This window comes from Squalius cephalus (assembly GCF_949319135.1).
Source record: "Squalius cephalus genome assembly, chromosome: 11".
NCBI lineage: Eukaryota > Metazoa > Chordata > Actinopteri > Cypriniformes > Leuciscidae > Squalius > Squalius cephalus.
In genome coordinates this window covers 40,514,895-40,535,479 of record NC_137132.1, presented here as the reverse complement: position 1 = coordinate 40,535,479, position 20,585 = coordinate 40,514,895, and the positions used below count along the sequence as shown (strand labels likewise).

Here is a 20,585-nt window from a genome sequence, read left to right as displayed (position 1 = left end):
AACACAGCCTGTTTTTACCCCCCTACGCTCCAGAATTCGCTGGATCGTAGTCAATTGTTTTCAGTAGTTCTGCCATGTCAACGCTATAAGATTTCAGACAATAATGAATCAAGTTACAAAGTTGCTCAGGTTTTTTTCTTTTCTTTTTTTTTCTTTACAAACACACATGGTATGAATTATATATCATCATCAAACAATAAAGGATTTTTTAACATGTATTCAAGTATTTTTTTTTTTAATAATAAATTTCACACACATAAAACAACAACAAAAAAAAATGTCTATGATGTATTCAACTAAAATATCAATAATTTTACAAACATCCGGGTGCTCATTTCTTAACAATTTGCAGACATCAGTTACATACGTACAAAGGCATAAAATGTTTCCTATTCTAAGAGAGTTCTGGCATTCAGGCATTAGATCGAGAATGTTTTTGATAAGCATACACGTGTAGTTATGACTGACAGACATGTTTACCATATTATTCCAGTCGTTCGTTAAGTTCCGCACGGTCTTCATTTGACTCATTAATTCCATTAGACGCTTTTCATCCACATTGGTAATTGTTGCATGGTTATCCTGGATAATCTTGTGCAGCAAGTTAGATATTTCACATTTAACACGTGATTTAAAGGGGTGGTCGATTATGATTTCACTTTTTTAACTTTAGTTAGTGTGTAATGTTGATGTTTGAGCATAAACAACATCTGCAAAGTCACAACGCTCAAAGTTCAAAGCAAAGGGAGATATGTTCTTTTGAAGAAATTGCTTTTTAAGGACTACAACTCATGCCTGTGGGGCTCAGAATCAATTTACCCAAGAGCAAACTGTTACCCAGCCAGAATGTAATCTTTTTCTGACTGTAAGGGCATGAAAGAGCATGAAGGCATAAAAGTCGCAAAGTGTACTTATATTTGTGTGTGTGTGTGTGTGTGTGTGTGGCGCGGGCGCGATCGAACAGTGGAAACATAAAAACATGATCCGTCATTTTGTTTATACAGGACATCATTCAAACTGCAAAGTGTTTAAGTTACTGTTAATTAAAATTTAAAATTTTAAAAATTTTAAAAAATTTAAGGAAAACAAATATATTAATTTGAAATGTAGCAAATTAATTTAATTCATTCAGGTACAGTTACCAAACATATCTCAAGGTCTTTTTGTTATTTTATTAATTTAATTAATAAACTAATTATATAAAAATATTGTCAGTGCACTACAAATAAACTGGTTCTATGCCTTACTTTATTAATAAAACTTATTTAAAAGATACAAGGCTTAAGTAATTTATTTTGCTTTGGTGGTCCAGCCTGAGACACGCACAAGCCTTCTGCATTTCTGTTTTGCTTTTCCCTCCATTGTACCGAACTCGTACCGAACCGTGATGTCTGAACCGAGGTATGAACCGACCCGTGACTTATGTGTACCGTTCCACCCCTAATTACTAACTATTAATAAGCCGTAATTAAGAGTTTATTGAAGCAAATGTCAGTTAAAGGTGAGAACTGTACCCTAATCTAAAGTGTGACAGAGTTATGTATCTGTGGCCATGACAAATATCCTTTCTGAGAGTTGACAGATGATCAATACTGAGTGTTTGCTGGACGAACAGGTTCAGGAAGGGTTCAACTTCAGGAAAATGGTTGTCCATGTGCAGGATTGAAAATCCTTGCTGTCAAAAAAATAAAAAATCAGTACAGATACCTTGAATCTTTAAAGCATTTTAACACTTTTATTATAAGCATTGGTTAAATAAATGGACACTCACATTTAAAACAACCATCTAGGTTAAGATGATGAAAACAAATCTCATAATGCTAAATCCCCAAAAATACATTCAATGCGTGTTGTGTAAATTAACACTCTTCATTTCACTGAAGGCATGATGTCAAACAAACTCGACACTTTTCATAACAGCACCAGCTAACCAGTGCAACTCAGTAGGCATTAACCCTGAAGCCTGAACACAGCAAACGGGGAGTCTCAGAGAAATGGCCAGGACATATTGAACCTCAAAGACCTTTTGGATACAGGAAATAAAACCCATTTTAAAGACCAAAATATGAAATAAGACCCAGACTTTTCTTGAGAGTTTTCCATGGGATTCTTCCTAAATCCAGATCTGTAATTTGATCGTGTTTAGCAGGAAGCCTCTGTGGTGAAGGTGCTGTGGTCCAACAGATGCTCTGGCGGCACAAGAAGCTTGAGTGCTTGATCTAAGGCCACTGCCGTCAGACCCCAGATGCGATACTTCGGACTGTGAAACACAGGGAGTGTGTACCCATAACGGTCACCAGTACGGAAGTGTGTGTAGCCTCTGTTTTGGGCTTGACATAAATGCTCAAGTGTCAGGGTAAAAATCTCTTCCACCTGTCAATCAAAGAAGTGCAGTGTTACTCAACCCTTTCCCGAGGACAAACACTCTGCCATGATGTGGTAAAACTGAGTAGGTTGTGACTGATGTAAATTGTCTGGGGAAATGTGCAGTGGTCTGCCTGTACCTCGCCTGGATTAGGTCGGAAAGAGAGCGTCTCCAATGGTCCAAGATTGGCTATTACAGGCGCAATCATCATTCCAGACTGCAAATTAGGAAACATAAAATTAGATGAAGAATTGCACTGATCTTTACTTCAGAAATAGTTCAAAGCTTTCTGACACTCAACTGTGCATTCATACTCTTAAAGGGTCATGAAACCCTAAACCAAATTTTCTGAGATTTTAACAGAGGTATGTGTGTTGAACACCATTGAAGACAATGTTAGCATGTGTTAGATTTAATAGTAGGGGGAAAATGGTTAAATTTTAGTTTTTTTCCGCTATTTTCATCTTCCGGGTTTAAAATCTTCATCGTGTCCACGTCACAGGCAGTGACGTGGCAGAGCACTATAGTACTCTGATGACTCATCGGTGTCTCATAATTATTCATGACTGAGTTTTCTTATCCAATGAAGACACTTTCTCTTAATTATTCATGACACCACGAGGATGTTTCCAATGACAGACATGTCAAACTGTGATATCGCGTAGTAGATGAGAGAGGCAATGATGGGACGCGCGTTTGTTTTCGTGGTGCAAAAGTTCCAGTGCATCTTTCCCCGCGATGCTGCCAGGGCTAGACTCTGACTGCGGGCGGCTGGTTGGCCATCAACCACGGACACATCTATGTGTGTGTAGCAACCATTCAACTGGAGAATGGTGGACTTCGGCCTTGTACACCAATGCAGGTTTCGTCTTGCGAGTGATGCGGTCGCGAGGACTTTTCTATTGCTTAAGAGGTGTGTGTGTGTGTGTGTGTGTGTGTGTGTGTGTCTAAAATGTAACCCTGACCGTTTTACTTGAATTTTGTTAAATAATCACTCGTTATTAAAATATATTTCGATAATACCTCAATTGTATGGAACGTATGCTTAATTTGTGCAAACGTCTATGCCACTGACTATCTTTATTATGTGGGTTCAGGGGGCGCGTAGATCTAGGCTATGTACGGAACGTTTTTTTTTTTTTTTAAGCGGAAAATGTATTACTTTCAAATATATGCATAGTGTGTATAAACAAATATATATTTTCTAATGACATAATTATACATATACATGTACATTTATATGTTTAAATACAATTATGATTACTGTAGTAGGCTAATATGCAGGGCATTCAGTTACTTTTGAAAGGACAAAAACAAGGTGTCCGTGTATTTCATGAGACTTTAACTTTGCCAGCTATAAAGAAAATCTAGCATTTCCTCATGTTTTACCACTGATTTTTAGTGACAGCCATCCACGCCCATTTAAGTTGCATTTTTCAAAAAGATTGTGAGCTAGACTTGAGCTGAAATAGGGGGGTTTCATGACCCTTTAAAGTGCCCAGTGTTGCCAACTTAGCGCCTTTGTCGCTATTTTTAGCGACTTTTCAGACCCCTTTAGCGACAATTTTTCAAAAAAGCGACTAGCGACTAATCTAGCTACTTTCTGAACAAACCTCAGTAACCTCCAAATGTTGCCAGCATGAGTCCTGCGAGCGCGAGATTTGCTTTCTCCTTGCCGTCACACACCTCTCTCTGCGTCTACCCTGTTCTGTGAATGGCTGAGAGCAGCAGCACGGCAGCTGACAGACGTGAATGAGCAGTGTTGTTTCCACGGACGGACTTATCACTTATCTTTTGTTTTTATATTTAAAGAATTTAGTTTGACCGTTTTATTTTCCTTTCTTTTCTTGTGCTTATTACTTGTAATACTCACTATTACAGTGCTTTAGTTCACCCAGTTCCCGAACTCTCTCAATTCAGATAATTTTACACATAAATAGTCATTCAATAGCTACTCGTTCTATTGTCTGACAAAAAAATATAGTAGCCTAAATGAGAACAGCTTTATTGGACATTCGGCTATATAGCCTATATTATATTATATTATATTATATTATATTATATTATATTATATTATATTATATTATATTATATTAAAATACAGTATGTGAGCATGATTTTAATGAGAAAAAACATTAGGCAGGCAGAACGCAAGTACGCCGCGATGACGTCATGAATATGCTAATTGACGCATGACGTCATCTAGCGACATTTAGCTACTTTTCGGGGAGGCATTAGCTACTTTCCTTTGAAAATAGTTGGCAACACTGAAAGTGCCCCTATTGTGCTGTTTTAAAGTTTCTTCATTTAGTTTTGGAGTCTCCTGCAACAGGTTTACATACAGCGAAGGTAAAAAGCACTTTCATTTTCTCATAATATACATTGCACATCACCACATTGTTCAATGATTCTCAAACAACTCGAAGGATGAATCAGTCTCTCTAAATCCCTCCTTCCGTGAGTCTACTCTGCTCTGATTGGTCAGATGGCCCAGTCTGCTGTGATTGCTCTACTCTGCTCTGATTGGTCAGATGGCTCAGTCTGCTGTGATTGGTCTACTCTGCTCTGATTGGTCAGATGGCCCAGTCTGCTGTGATTGCTCTACTCTGCTCTGATTGGTCAGATGGCCCAGTCTGCTGTGATTGCTCTGCTCTGCTCTGATTGGTCAGATGGCCCAGTCTGCTGTGATTGGTCTGCTCTGCTCTGATTGGTCAGATGGCCCAGTCTGCTGTGATTGGTCTACTCTGCTCTGATTGGTCAGATGGCCCAGTCTGCTGTGATTGCTCTACTCTGCTCTGATTGGTCAGATGGCCCAGTCTGTTGTGATTGCTCTACTCTGCTCTGATTGGTCAGATGGCCCAGTCTGCTGTGATTGGTCTACTCTGCTCTGATTGGTCAGATGGCCCAGTCTGCTGTGATTGCTCTACTCTGCTCTGATTGGTCAGATGGCCCAGTCTGCTGTGATTGCTCTACTCTGCTCTGATTGGTCAGATGGCCCAGTCTGCTGTGATTGCTCTACTCTGCTCTGATTGGTCAGATGGCCCAGTCTGCTGTGATTGCTCTACTCTGCTCTGATTGGTCAGATGGCCCAGTCTGCTGTGATTGCTCTGCTCTGCTCTGATTGGTCAGATGGCCCAGTCTGCTGTGATTGGTCTACTCTGCTCTGATTGGTCAGATGGCCCAGTCTGCTGTGATTGCTCTGCTCTGCTCTGATTGGTCAGATGGCCCAGTCTGTTGTGATTGGTCTACTCTGCTCTGATTGGTCAGATGGCCCAGTCTGTTGTGATTGCTCTACTCTGCTCTGATTGGTCAGATGGCCCAGTCTGCTGTGATTGCTCTACTCTGCTCTGATTGGTCAGATGGCCCAGTCTGCTGTGATTGCTCTACTCTGCACTGATTGGTCAGATGGCCCAGTCTGCTGTGATTGCTCTACTCTGCTCTGATTGGTCAGATGGCCCAGTCTGCTGTGATTGCTCTACTCTGCTCTGATTGGTCAGATGGCCCAGTCTGCTGTGATTGCTCTGCTCTGCTCTGATTGGTCAGATGGCCCAGTCTGCTGTGATTGGTCTGCTCTGCTCTGATTGGTCAGATGGCCCAGTCTGCTGTGATTGGTCTACTCTGCTCTGATTGGTCAGATGGCCCAGTCTGCTGTGATTGGTCTACTCTGCTCTGATTGGTCAGATGGCCCAGTCTGCTGTGATTGCTCTACTCTGCTCTGATTGGTCAGATGGCCCAGTCTGCTGTGATTGGTCTGCTCTGCTCTGATTGGTCAGATGGCCCAGTCTGTTGTGATTGCTCTACTCTGCTCTGATTGGTCAGATGGCCCAGTCTGTTGTGATTGCTCTACTCTGCTCTGATTGGTCAGATGGCCCAGTCTGTTGTGATTGCTCTACTCTGCTCTGATTGGTCAGATGGCCCAGTCTGTTGTGATTGCTCTACTCTGCTCTGATTGGTCAGATGGCCCAGTCTGCTGTGATTGGTCTACTCTGCTCTGATTGGTCAGATGGCCCAGTCTGCTGTGATTGCTCTACTCTGCTCTGATTGGTCAGATGGCCCAGTCTGCTGTGATTGCTCTACTCTGCTCTGATTGGTCAGATGGCCCAGTCTGCTGTGATTGCTCTACTCTGCTCTGATTGGTCAGATGGCCCAGTCTGTTGTGATTGCTCTACTCTGCTCTGATTGGTCAGATGGCCCAGTCTGCTGTGATTGCTCTGCTCTGCTCTGATTGGTCAGATGGCCCAGTCTGCTGTGATTGCTCTGCTCTGCTCTGATTGGTCAGATGGCCCAGTCTGCTGTGATTGCTCTGCTCTGCTCTGATTGGTCAGATGGCCCAGTCTGCTGTGATTGCTCTGCTCTGCTCTGATTGGTCAGATGGCCCAGTCTGCTGTGATTGCTCTGCTCTGCTCTGATTGGTCAGATGGCCCAGTCTGCTGTGATTGCTCTACTCTGCTCTGATTGGCCAGATGGCCCAGTCTGCTGTGATTGCTCTACTCTGCTCTGATTGGTCAGATGGCCCAGTCTGCTGTGATTGCTCTGCTCTGCTCTGATTGGTCAGATGGCCCAGTCTGCTGTGATTGCTCTGCTCTGCTCTGATTGGTCAGATGGCCCAGTCTGCTGTGATTGGTCTGCTCTGCTCTGATTGGTCAGATGGCCCAGTCTGCTGTGATTGCTCTACTCTGCTCTGATTGGTCAGATGGCCCAGTCTGCTGTGATTGCTCTACTCTGCTCTGATTGGTCAGATGGCCCAGTCTGCTGTGATTGCTCTACTCTGCTCTGATTGGTCAGATGGCCCAGTCTGCTGTGATTGCTCTACTCTGCTCTGATTGGTCAGATGGCCCAGTCTGCTGTGATTGCTCTACTCTGCTCTGATTGGTCAGATGGCCCAGTCTGTTGTGATTGCTCTACTCTGCTCTGATTGGTCAGATGGCCCAGTCTGCTGTGATTGCTCTACTCTGCTCTGATTGGTCAGATGGCCCAGTCTGTTGTGATTGCTCTACTCTGCTCTGATTGGTCAGATGGCCCAGTCTGTTGTGATTGCTCTACTCTGCTCTGATTGGTCAGATGGCCCAGTCTGCTGTGATTGCTCTACTCTGCTCTGATTGGTCAGATGGCCCAGTCTGTTGTGATTGCTCTACTCTGCTCTGATTGGTCAGATGGCCCAGTCTGTTGTGATTGCTCTACTCTGCTCTGATTGGTCAGATGGCCCAGTCTGCAGTGATTGGTCTACTCTGCTCTGATTGGTCAGATGGCCCAGTCTGCTGTGATTGCTCTACTCTGCTCTGATTGGTCAGATGGCCCAGTCTGCTGTGATTGCTCTACTCTGCTCTGATTGGTCAGATGGCCCAGTCTGTTGTGATTGGTCTACTCTGCTCTGATTGGTCAGATGGCCCAGTCTGTTGTGGTTGGTCTACTCTGCTCTGATTGGTCAGATGGCCCAGTCTGCTGTGATTGCTCTACTCTGCTCTGATTGGTCAGATGGCCCAGTCTGCTGTGATTGCTCTACTCTGCTCTGATTGGTCAGATGGCCCAGTCTGTTGTGATTGCTCTACTCTGCTCTGATTGGTCAGATGGCCCAGTCTGCTGTGATTGCTCTACTCTGCTCTGATTGGTCAGATGGCCCAGTCTGCTGTGATTGCTCTACTCTGCTCTGATTGGTCAGATGGCCCAGTCTGCTGTGATTGCTCTACTCTGCTCTGATTGGTCAGATGGCCCAGTCTGCTGTGATTGCTCTACTCTGCTCTGATTGGTCAGATGGCCCAGTCTGCTGTGATTGCTCTACTCTGCTCTGATTGGTCAGATGGCCCAGTCTGCTGTGATTGGTCTACTCTGCTCTGATTGGTCAGATGGCCCAGTCTGCTGTGATTGCTCTACTCTGCACTGATTGGTCAGATGGCCCAGTCTGCTGTGATTGGTCTACTCTGTTCTGATTGGTCAGATGGCCCAGTCTGCTGTGATTGCTCTGCTCTGCTCTGATTGGTCAGATGGCCCAGTCTGCTGTGATTGCTCTACTCTGCTCTGATTGGTCAGATGGCCCAGTCTGCTGTGATTGCTCTGCTCTGCTCTGATTGGTCAGATGGCCCAGTCTGCTGTGATTGGTCTGCTCTGCTCTGATTGGTCAGATGGCCCAGTCTGTTGTGATTGCTCTACTCTGCTCTGATTGGTCAGATGGCCCAGTCTGCTGTGATTGCTCTACTCTGCTCTGATTGGTCAGATGGCCCAGTCTGCTGTGATTGCTCTACTCTGCTCTGATTGGTCAGATGGCCCAGTCTGCTGTGATTGCTCTACTCTGCTCTGATTGGTCAGATGGCCCAGTCTGCTGTGATTGCTCTACTCTGCTCTGATTGGTCAGATGGCCCAGTCTGCTGTGATTGCTCTACTCTGCTCTGATTGGTCAGATGGCCCAGTCTGCTGTGATTGCTCTACTCTGCTCTGATTGGTCAGATGGCCCAGTCTGCTGTGATTGCTCTACTCTGCTCTGATTGGTCAGATGGCCCAGTCTGCTGTGATTGCTCTACTCTGCTCTGATTGGTCAGATGGCCCAGTCTGTTGTGATTGGTCTACTCTGCTCTGATTGGTCAGATGGCCCAGTCTGCTGTGATTGCTCTATTCTGCTCTGATTGGTCAGATGGCCCAGTCTGCTGTGATTGCTCTACTCTGCTCTGATTGGTCAGATGGCCCAGTCTGCTGTGATTGCTCTGCTCTGCTCTGATTGGTCAGATGGCCCAGTCTGCTGTGATTGCTCTGCTCTGCTCTGATTGGTCAGATGGCCCAGTCTGTTGTGATTAGTCTGCTCTGCTCTGATTGGTCAGATTGCCCAGACTGCTGTGATTGCTCTACTCTGCTCTGATTGGTCAGATGGCCCAGTCTGCTGTGATTGCTCTACTCTGCTCTGATTGGTCAGATGGCCCAGTCTGCTGTGATTGCTCTACTCTGCTCTGATTGGTCAGATGGCCCAGTCTGCTGTGATTGCTCTACTCTGCTCTGATTGGTCAGATGGCCCAGTCTGCTGTGATTGCTCTACTCTGCTCTGATTGGTCAGATGGCCCAGTCTGTTGTGATTGGTCTACTCTGCTCTGATTGGTCAGATGGCCCAGTCTGCTGTGATTGCTCTGCTCTGCTCTGATTGGTCAGATGGCCCAGTCTGCTGTGATTGCTCTACTCTGCTCTGATTGGTCAGATGGCCCAGTCTGCTGTGATTGCTCTACTCTGCTCTGATTGGTCAGATGGCCCAGTCTGCTGTGATTGCTCTACTCTGCTCTGATTGGTCAGATGGCCCAGTCTGCTGTGATTGCTCTGCTCTGCTCTGATTGGTCAGATGGCCCAGTCTGCTGTGATTGCTCTGCTCTGCTCTGATTGGTCAGATGGCCCAGTCTGCTGTGATTGCTCTACTCTGCTCTGATTGGTCAGATGCCCCAGTCTGTTGTGATTGGTCTGCTCTGCTCTGATTGGTCAGATGGCCCAGTCTGCTGTGATTGGTCTACTCTGCTCTGATTGGTCAGATGGCCCAGTCTGTTGTGATTGCTCTACTCTGCTCTGATTGGTCAGATGGCCCAGTCTGCTGTGATTGCTCTACTCTGCTCTGATTGGTCAGATGGCCCAGTCTGCTGTGATTGCTCTACTCTGCTCTGATTGGTCAGATGGCCCAGTCTGCTGTGATTGCTCTACTCTGCTCTGATTGGTCAGATGGCCCAGTCTGCTGTGATTGGTCTACTCTGCTCTGATTGGTCAGATGGCTCAGTCTGCTGTGATTGCTCTACTCTGCTCTGATTGGTCAGATGGCCCAGTCTGCTGTGATTGCTCTACTCTGCTCTGATTGGTCAGATGGCCCAGTCTGTTGTGATTGCTCTACTCTGCTCTGATTGGTCAGATGGCCCAGTCTGTTGTGATTGCTCTACTCTGCTCTGATTGGTCAGATGGCCCAGTCTGCTGTGATTGCTCTACTCTGCTCTGATTGGTCAGATGGCCCAGTCTGCTGTGATTGCTCTACTCTGCTCTGATTGGTCCGATGGCCCAGTCTGTTGTGATTGGTCTACCGCGGACAGCGCCTGTCGGAAGCTACACGCCCAATGCTATACCTATACTATAGCTCTGTCCGGAGGCGTCCTCAGTCCTCGGAGATTGTACACACTGGAAAGACAATAACAATGACATTGGTTTTACCATATCAATCTGAGCGCGAGTCCGATGATGAACTATTAGAAGAACTAGTTAATCAACCTGAACTTCCATCGCAAGGAGGACTTGTGCAGGACGTTTCTCAGTGATGCGCTACTCAGTCTGAGGAACATCATGAGATGTACTGTAATTCCTCACCATCAGCATTAACAAGTGTATTTCCATCAACAAACCCATGTGTATATTTCTAATTTATTGCGGTGAACATGTGGTAACTGTATCAATAACGATGCATAAGTTAGCCGAGCTCTAGCGTGAATGACCGATGTAACATAAACGCTGGTAAAACAAATCTTGCTCCATCCTTTATCTTTACTGAAAGTAGTGAGAACGACAGACAGTCTGCATTAATAGACACAGTTATAGGTAATCGTGGCCCACAGCTGATGAGCAGAAGTATTGCAGTAATACAGTGATAACGTGAGTCAGCCAGTTAGCAGGAGACCTACACAATATAAAACACAGAACTACATGCAGTATTTTGAACACCCAGTAGAAATTTATACATCAATAATTAATCACACTTACAGGTTGTGATTCTGAGGAGCAATTTAGTCTGAACCCCCTTTACGAGTCGTTTGTGTTTCAAAGCCTACTGCTTTCCAGTCTACGTCACTAGAAGATGCCCAATGCCGGCCCGTGGACAGCTGGACCAGCCCTTACATGTCGCTTTACTCACGACTGCTTAGTTTAACGCAGGATACGCAAAACACGTTCTCTTGAAAGATGGGTCAGCACCCAGTATATCTGGAGTCGACTCCTTCTTTTGGGAGACAATAACTTTATTTATCGTGCACTTTCGACTTTACAACTTTGCAGAACTTTTACATTCACAAACAGCTTTATCACACATGGCATGAAAGGGAGTATTCGAAAAACTCTTTTTCAAACACGAGTTGAACTGTGTGAACTGAACACTATAACATCTATCCATTTCCATCTCGTTACACCGGTATCATCAGTACCAGCTCAGGGATTAAATCAGACTTTTCTTTTCTGGACTACAACACTCTAGATATAGCAGCTAACAGACTCACAAAGGAAGTTTTTGTATATCAGTATGTTTCTGAGACAATAATTACACAATTTTGATTATGTAAACCAACAACATTACAATTTAGCTTTTTGTACTGGATCATATAATATGTAAACAATCCTACATTGTTTTTCAGGGGCATTTTTTACAAGGACAAATTTTATAATTACCATAATCAATGTATCTGTGGTATCTTTTGTGTGAAATACTTAAATTGAATCAATCAATAAATATAAAATAAAGATTTTGAAGAAAACAAACTTCACGCAGTGATTGACAGGGTGGGAGGGGGCGGGGACACGACTGGCTCAGAATGCACATTGAATTTTGCTACATTCATTGTGGGACCCTTAATGAAAATGCAAGTGTCTTAACTATGAGTGTAAATGCAATTAAGAAAAATAACATTTAAATGATTATTTTGCTACAGTTTTTGCTTGAACATGCTACACAAACTAGTGTATATTAGTGAATTTTCATTTTGCACCAAACGTTGCACAAATGTAATGGAAAATGTCCATTTAAATACAGAAATGCATTGCCATTTTACATATTGCACTGTCAGTTTGCATATTACATTTCAAATTGAATATTGCTACCCATATGCTTCTATACAAAACAAGCTAAGAACCCTTTATTAGTTACTTTATTACTGTTTTATGCATTAGTAAATTAAAGGGTTCCTACTGTGCTCTTTTAAGCCTGATTTATTTTTGGGGTGTACTAGAATATGTTTTCATGCTTGATTGTTCAAAACACGCATTATTTTTCACATATTTTATATTATTAACAGCTGGTTGAACGCGTCATTTTCGATGAAGCCCCTCCTTCCGAAACATATAATGCGCTGTGATTGGTCAGCTGTGATTGGTCAGCTGGCCCAATGTGTTGTGATTGGCAGCGCTTAGCGTGTGTTCAGGAAATGTCCCGCCCCTTCATAATAGTGAGTTCTGCTCTAGTGTAAATAAAGGATGGCGGCAATTTCAAGCCAATTCAAGCCCGATTCAGACCCTGACAGTGTTGTTGTTAACAAAAGGATCATCCAGAACGGATTTCATGCATGGACTTTGCAAGCACGGACTTCACAGGACGTTTCAGAGTGGTATCTTTTTCTTATACATTATAGGTACAATGTTATCCACCGTTTAATAATGATATTTTTTGGAAAACTATGGTTATACAAACAGTAATCGCTCTTGTTGTGATCCAACAAGACAAGTTTTGATCCAATAACAGATTGTCCCAACAAAGTGGGAACTGCTCCTTTTCAGGAGAAGCCTGCATTGGACTCATCTTAGATTCTGGAAGCTGTTTTCCATAAAATGTGCAGAACACAGATAAACGTTGGGATTATAATGTTCATGAACAGTATTTTAAATAAATTTTACCCATTCTAAGTCCGTCAGCCTTAGGAATGTCAAACAAATGAGTTAAAGGAATGGTTCACTTAAAAATAAAAATTTGGTCATAATTTACTCACCCTCCCTGTATGAATTTCTTTGTTCTGCTGAACACAAGAGAAGAATGTAGGTAACCAGACAGTTGATGTTCCCCATTGACTAAACAACTTGAAGGCGAGTAAATGATGACAGAATTTTAATTTTTAAGTGAACTATTCCTTTAAGGAATTTTAACAGCATCTCTTTGACATAGCAGCAGCAGCTTATCCAGGCCTCGTCAGCTTTTCCGCGTATTCAGTGGGCTGGGATTATTCTAATGAGTAACATTGTGACTTCATAAAGCCGAGAAAGATTGTGTTGCAGTCCAAACGAGCTGTTCGTTGTAGTTCTTGGAAAGTGGATTCTGTTAACTAAAATAACTCCCTTTGGAGTGGACTTTGAGTCGCTGAAGAACGGGTCGCTCTCAGGAGCTCAGTGAACTTAAGCGTAGTACCGTGATCGGTTGCCACCTGTGCAATAAGTCCAGTCGTGAAATTTCCTCACTGCTAAATACTCCACGGTCAACTGTTAGTGGATTTTTTGACGGGACGCCCCCAGGTGGTTAAACTGGGAAACTACACCTCGTCTACACTCATCCTCAACACTGGAGCCGCTCAGGGCTGTATCCTCCGTCCCCTGCTTTACTCCCTCTAAACCAGCAACTGCAAGGCTAGACACAGTTCTAACAAACTGGTGAAGTTTGCCGACGACACAGTGGTCTTTTCATTCATTCATTCATTCATTCATTATTTATTTGTAGAGCACATTTAAAAACAACCCATGGTTGACCAAAGTGCTGAACAGGACAAAATAATCAATACAAGGATATAGTAAAATTGCAAGAGCAGTCAATATGATTACAAGCATACTAGAATAAATAACACATTGAATATAATACAATTACAGGTTAGGAAAGTAGATTAAGGATCAGCATTAAGAAAGTGTCTTTTAAGCTTATATTTGAAAGTGGCAACTGACGTCTCTAATCTAATTGATAATGGTAGGCTATTCCATAATTTGGGGCCTGCTATTTCAAAGGCTCGGTCACCTCGATGTTTCAGTCTCGATCGATGTACAGAGAGCAATCCAAGGTTACTAGACCTAAGTGACCTGGGTGGGTTGTGGTAGTGTATTAGGTCCGATAGGTACCCCGGTGCTAGGCCGTGTAATGATTTAAAAACAAAAATTAAGATTTTGAACTCTATTCTCTTTCTGACTGGTATCCAATTTAAAGAGGTTAGGATAGGCGTAATGTGATCGAACTTTCGACTACCGGTCAACAGCCTGGCGGCAGCATTTTGTACTAATTGAAGGCGCGCAATTGATGATTGATTAGCTCCAAAGTAAAGTGAATTACAATATTCTAGTCGTGAGGTGATAAACGCATGAATGACTATTTCGAAATTCTTAGGAGAGAGAAAAGATTTTACTTTTGCAAGACGCCGTAAGTGAAAGAAACAGGATTTAACAACAGAATTAATTTGTTGATCAAACTTAAGGCCTGAATCGAACAGGAAACCTAGATTTTTTGCTGATGAAGTAACATGAGGATTTAACTCATCAAGATCTAAAGTACCGAAGTCATAGCGATCATTTGGTCCAAACAATATTACTTCCGTTTTGTTTTCATTAAGAGTTAAAAAATTTTGTGTAAGCCATAGCTTAACTTCCTGAAAACAAGCAAGAAGGACTTCTAGAGAGCTTGAGTTGTTTTGCTTAAAAGGAAAGTACAATTGGGTGTCGTCGGCATATAAATGAAATGACACTCCGTGTTTAGAAAAAATAGAACCCAATGGTAACAGATAAAGAGAGAATAAAATCGGAGCTAGAATGGATCCCTGTGGTACACCGCAGGAAAGATGTGCTGCTGAGGAAGTGCAATTTTCAATGCATACAGAGAATGTTCTATTAATTAAAAAAGACTGAAACCAATTTAAAACGGTGCCGGTGTCTTAGGCCTCATTAGTAAAAACGATGAGAAGGCCTACCTTGAGGAAGTAGATGCTCTTTCCACATGGTGTCATACTAATAATCTCTCTTTGAATGTCATTAAGACTAAGGAGATGATCATCAATTATGGGAGGAAGCAAGTGAGGAACTATAGCCCTTTGATGATCGATGAGGCCACAGCTGAAAGGGGAAGCAGTTTTAAATATCTAGGGGTATATCTTACAGAAGATCTTTCCTGGAAAATGCATTCACATCACCTCGCAATGAGGGCAAATCAACGCATCTATCATTTACGAAGGCTGGCCAGGTTTAAGGTTTTCTCAAAAAGTGCTGAGGACTTTCTATACTGGAGCTGTGGAGAGCCTACTCACTGGAAGTATTATTTTCTAGTTTGGAAATACACCGGACCAAGATCAGAAAGCGTTGTCCAGGGTGGTAAGGTCAGCACAGAAAGCCATGAGGACTCCCTGGCATCAAAAACATTTACCTTCAGGGATGCAGGACAAGAGCCAAAAGAGTTATTAAAGACGTTCATCCTGCTGGACATAACTTATTGTCATTTAGGGAAGCGTTACCGGATCCTGAGAACTAATACAGAGAGACTGAGGAGGAGTTTTTATCGTCAGGCAATCCGGCTATTAAATGAGGACACTATTTCTGCTTTGTGGGACGAGAAACTAGGGGGAAAACTATTTCACTACATTGCATCGTATGTGACATAATAAAGAACCTTGAACCTATTACAACAAACTGGAAGCAATTAGGAGCAACAGCAACTCAGCCAGGAAGTGGTAGGCCATGTACAAATCACAGTCAGCGGATGCTGAGGCGCACAGTGCACACAAGTCGCCAACTTTTCTGAGTCAATAGCTGCAGACCTCCAAACTTCATGTGGCCTTCAGATTAGCTCAAGAACAGTGCGTAGAGACCCTCATGGAATGGGTTTCAATGGCCGAGCCGCTGCATCCAAGCCTTACATCACCAAGTGCAATGCAAAGCTTCGGATGCAGTGGCCAGTCCAGTTCCTCCACACCAAACTCCTCATCCATGTCTTTATGGACCTTGCTTTGTGCACTGGTGCGCAGTCATGTTGGAACAGGAACATCCCCAAACTCTTCCCACAATGTTGGGAACATTTGGAGAATTGTCCAAAATGTCTTGGTATGCTGAAGCATTAAGAGTTCCTTTCACTGGAACTAAGGGGCCAAGCCCAACCCCTGAAAACAACACTACACCATAATCCCCCTCCACCAAACTTTACACTCGGCACAATGCAGTCAGGCAAGTCCCGTTCTCCTGGCAACCGCCAAGCCCAGACTCATCCATCGGATTGCCAGACAGAGAAGTGTGATTCGTCACTCCAGAGAACACGTCTCCACTGCTCTAGAGTCCAGTGGCGGTGTGCTTTACACCACTGCATCCCACTCTTCTGGGAAGGCTTTCCACAAGGCTTAGTGTGTTTATAGGAACTTTTACTGGGAAGAATTAGAGTGGAGACTGAGAGCCAGACCTTCTCGTCCAACATTAATGCCTGACCTCACAAATGCGCTTCTAGAAGAATGGTAAAAAATTCTCTAAACCTTGTGGAAAACATTCCCAGAAGAGTTGAAGCTGTTACAGCTGCAAAGGCTGGACCAACTCCATATTAAACCCTAAAGATCAGGAATGGGATGTCATTAATGTTCATGTGCATGTAAAGGCAGACGTCCCAAAACTTTTGGCAATATAGTGCATGTTCAATCGGGCCACAGGGTGGCAGCGCACTGGCCAAACTTGTGCTGCATTCACATATCTGAGCAAAGTATGTTTCTAGACCAATACCTTATACATTTAAAGCGTCCCTATTATGCTTTTTCGGATATGACCTTTCATGTAGTGTGTAATATAGCAGTTTGTGAATGTTATTGTCCCCTAAAAGAAAGAATAGATTATGGACTGCCTGAAACAAGTCGTCAGTATTTCCAGTCTCACTTCCTGCACAAAGCTATGTAGATTAGCTGAGCAGCGTCTCTTAGCCCCGCCCTCAAACACTGTAGTTTATCTGAGACAGGAAGAGTTTGGTTCGTGTTGTTCATGTCGAGGAGACGCTGTTTTCTGTAAATCCTGCAAAAATTCTGCAAATTTCAAAGCAAATCCACTGATGAGATCGATACAGTAAAACCCACGCCATCGTTACTGTTCGTATCAGTGTGTATCAAGTGCTGAAATTGAGATATGATAATGAGCGTTTGGTTTCTGACCAATCCCAGCGGACTGGGCCATCTGACCTATCAGAGCAGAGCAGTTCTCGGGAAGGAGGGGTTTAGAGAGACTGAATCCTTGAACAAACCGAGGAAAGAGCTGATGCTGCAGTGGATATTAAGAGAAAATTACAGTGTTTTTTGATCTTGGATGAATGTAAATCTATTGTAGGAGACTCCAAAACAACATTAGGAATCTTTACATTAGCAAAATAGGGTCCCTTTAATAGTGAAATTCCTAACCTTATACTGAACAGCACATTTGTGAACTCACCATATCCCGCAGAGGTTTCATCACACCCCACACTTTATCTTCTGTGACGTGGATTCCCAGCTCCTCACCAGCTTCTCTGAGAGCCGTCTCTACCACAGATCTGTCCGACGGGTCTTTCTTTCCCCCGGCAAAACTGACACAACAGGGATGAGGAGGACATTCAGCAGAGGGTTGACACGTGAGCCACACTATACAGCTTTTAGCATGAGAAACAAGCTTTAGGCGACCTTTTACCTGACATCCCCTTTGTGCCGCCCCTTCAGCTGGGCCGATCTGAGGGTGAACAGTAGTGCGGGATCCCCGCTCACGGCACACAGACACACCAGCACTGCCGCCCAGCTCTTCCCCTCCCGCTCGTACAGAGCAGCGCTGGCCTGCAGCGAGCGTCGGCAGCGGGCCTCGTTCCCCGAAGACAAACACCGGCCCGTAACACTGCGCTGCTGGCCGTCTCTGTGCAGCCCGCGGGTCTGACCCGTTCGCACTGCAGGGCGGCCCGCGGGTTTACAACGCCTCGTCCACAGGCCTGAGCTAATGTCGGCCAACCCCCGGGAGCTGCCTGTGCTGTGTGTGCTGCATGCTGGTCTTTTAATATGGCATTTCTCCAGTTTGCTGTAGGTCAGAAGGCACTTGCTGCGGTTAGTGGAGCACTGGGATGGAGAGCCATTCAGAGAGGCGTGTGGACACAGGACAAGAGTCTGTGGTGTGTGTACCCCGTTAATCCTGCTAAAATCCCTGTGCGGTAACAGAAAATGAGTGCTGATGCACATCCGTGGACACAGGTGTTCGGAAGAGTCCAGGACGACAGAGAATCCTCTAGAAACGGAGCAGCGGGTGTGTTTTTCCCGCAGGACATGTGAAGCGCGGCTGCAGACGTCTTCATGTTGGACACGAGCATCTCCGAGCATCAACTGCAGTCTGTGAAACCTCAGCTGATTTACACAAGTCTTCATGTGTGGGCTCCTGAACATCCTGTGGGAGCACAGTCACACATTAAAGGGATGAAAATTAGCCCATGATTTAAGGCCTATTTATACTTCTGCGTCGAACTGCCGCCGTAGCTACGTCGTAGGCTGTGTGTAGCGCGCGTACCCTACGGCGTACCCTGACGTGCACCTCTCCAAAAATGTAACAACGCGTCAACTCTACGTGGACGCAAGCGCGGTGATTGCTCTGCCAGAACCCCTCCCTCGGGGTTTCACATGCTCCCTAGGTGCGCGTCAACGCGGACAACGACACAGAAGTATAAATTAAAACCAACACGTTGCCTACGGCGTATAGGCTCCGGCGTAGGTCCGACGCAGAAGTATAATGAGGCCTTTACTCACCCTAAAGCCTAGGTGTATATGACATTCTTCTTTCAGATGAATACAATCAGAGTTATATTAAACAAATGTCCTGGCTCTTCCAAGCTTTATAATGGCAGTGAATGGTGTGACGGCCTGCATACCCGTCTTTGTAATTCTTTGTTTCAGTAGGGCGGGGCTGCGATCCTGAGGGTGGACGGAGGACACCTGTGTTTGGAGTTTAACGTCCTGTTAAAAGCTTCCTACTTCCTGCCTTCCGGGAGGGAGAGAGTGGTTCTCTCCCCGGCGTGTCTTCTCCTTTATGTTTTTGTTATTGCCGGCATTTTGTGTTTAGTTTTGGTTCTGTTTGGTAAATAAATTGGCTATCTTTTTATTAAGTGTTTCCGTTTTACTTCTTTGTCATAAACTCCGAGCCGGGTTATGACAATGGCCATTTCTGTTTTGAAGTCCATAAAAGTGCATCCATCCATTATAAAAGTAATCCATACGGTTAATAAAGGCCTTCTGAAGTGAGGCCATGCGCTTGTGTAAGGAACAAATCCATATTTAAAACTTCATAAACTATAAATACCGGCTTCCACCAGACGGCCGTACGCATTGATTTACGGCGGAAGACTAACCCCTGACCCGACGCACAGTGTAATGACGATCGGGAAACTGGTCAAAACAACACTGGTCATAAATTAGAGATTTTGAAGAGAAATGTTGGAGGATATCTATAATAGAAGAGGAGCTTCAGTTTGTTGCACAGACCTTTTTTGTTTAAACCACGCGATGCGTCTAAGCTTACGATACTCCTACATCATACATGTGCCACGGGTGACTCTTGTGACGCAAGTCGGCCTGCGTAGTATGCGTACGGTCATCTGGTGGAAGCTAGTTATTTTAGATTATAAAGTTATAAATATAGGTATTTGTCTTACAAAAATGCATAAATGTAAATGAGTAGGCTAAATCATGGGGTAATTTTCGTAGCTTGACAAATTTGCCCCTTGTGAGCAAAAACGTGCCTTAACAGTAATAACAACAGTAATAACAGTAATAACAACAGTAATAACAGTAATAACAGTAATAACAACAGTAATAACAACAGTGATAACAGTAATAACAGTGATATCTCCTCACAGGAGCTGATGTGAGGCGTTAAGGCCTGGTTAAATCATGGACTCTAGTCATTCATGGTCATTACTGAACCGATGAAGAGCCACACATGAGCCGGTTCATCTTCATCGAGCTGTGTAGAGCCAGAACTAACCCATCAGACACACAGTTAGTCACTGGAGCACTAATGCTGATGAGATGAGGAGAAGCCTCGTGTGTTTAAGAGTTATTCACCACTCTGCGTTATTATATTAGACTAAACATCTTTAAAAAACCTAACTGAGACCCGATTTATGTGATCAAAATGATTTATGTATTGGTACAGATTAACAACCTTTATAATAAGGTGTTAGTTGAGAACATAAAGGGCAAAAACACCACTAAGCCAGTTCACAATCGTGTTGGACAATAATCAGTCATTTATATGCGTTTAGATATGCGTGGGAACTGAATCATTATAATCCACAGCGATATAACCAAACATCTGTTTTAACTGGAGTAAATGATAATAAAACACATTTAAAAACTCACCTCAAAATAACCCAAAATCAGTACTAGGACGCTGAACGGATGTTGTGACAGACACTTCTTCTTCTTCGGTGTGTTTAACATGTCACTGAACAGGCGCATTTCGCCACCTGGTGGACACACACACACACACACACACACACACACACACACACACACACGCACGCAGCGAA

The 20,585-nt window shown here is 43.9% G+C and overlaps 1 protein-coding gene across 1 annotated transcript; it reads right to left on the bottom strand.

The window, feature by feature from the left end:
- Positions 1–1,715: 1,715 nt before the first annotated feature.
- Positions 1,716–20,512, bottom strand: nudt8 (nudix hydrolase 8). The gene is made up of 5 exons (XM_079885368.1): positions 20,416–20,512; positions 17,714–18,448; positions 17,480–17,612; positions 2,505–2,582; positions 1,716–2,373 (listed from the first exon to the last, which is right to left on the bottom strand). Exons 2-5 carry the CDS (start codon positions 18,445–18,447, stop codon positions 2,143–2,145), a joined length of 1,176 nt encoding a protein of 391 aa, XP_079741494.1. The 5' UTR covers position 18,448; positions 20,416–20,512; the 3' UTR covers positions 1,716–2,142.
- Positions 20,513–20,585: the final 73 nt, after the last annotated feature.

What these genes read in the sequence shown, in the direction of transcription:
- nudt8 (XM_079885368.1), bottom strand. Translation starts at nt 18,447, where the DNA reads ATGTTCAGGAGCCCACACATGAAGACTTGTGTAAATCAGCTGAGGTTT. An exon ending in TGAAACCTCTGCGGGATATG is followed by an intron (nt 2,583 to 17,479) that starts GTGAGTTCACAA and finishes CCTAATTTGCAG; the next exon opens with TCTGGAATGATGATTGCGCC. An exon ending in TCCGACCTAATCCAGGCGAG is followed by an intron (nt 2,374 to 2,504) that starts GTACAGGCAGAC and finishes TTTGATTGACAG; the next exon opens with GTGGAAGAGATTTTTACCCT.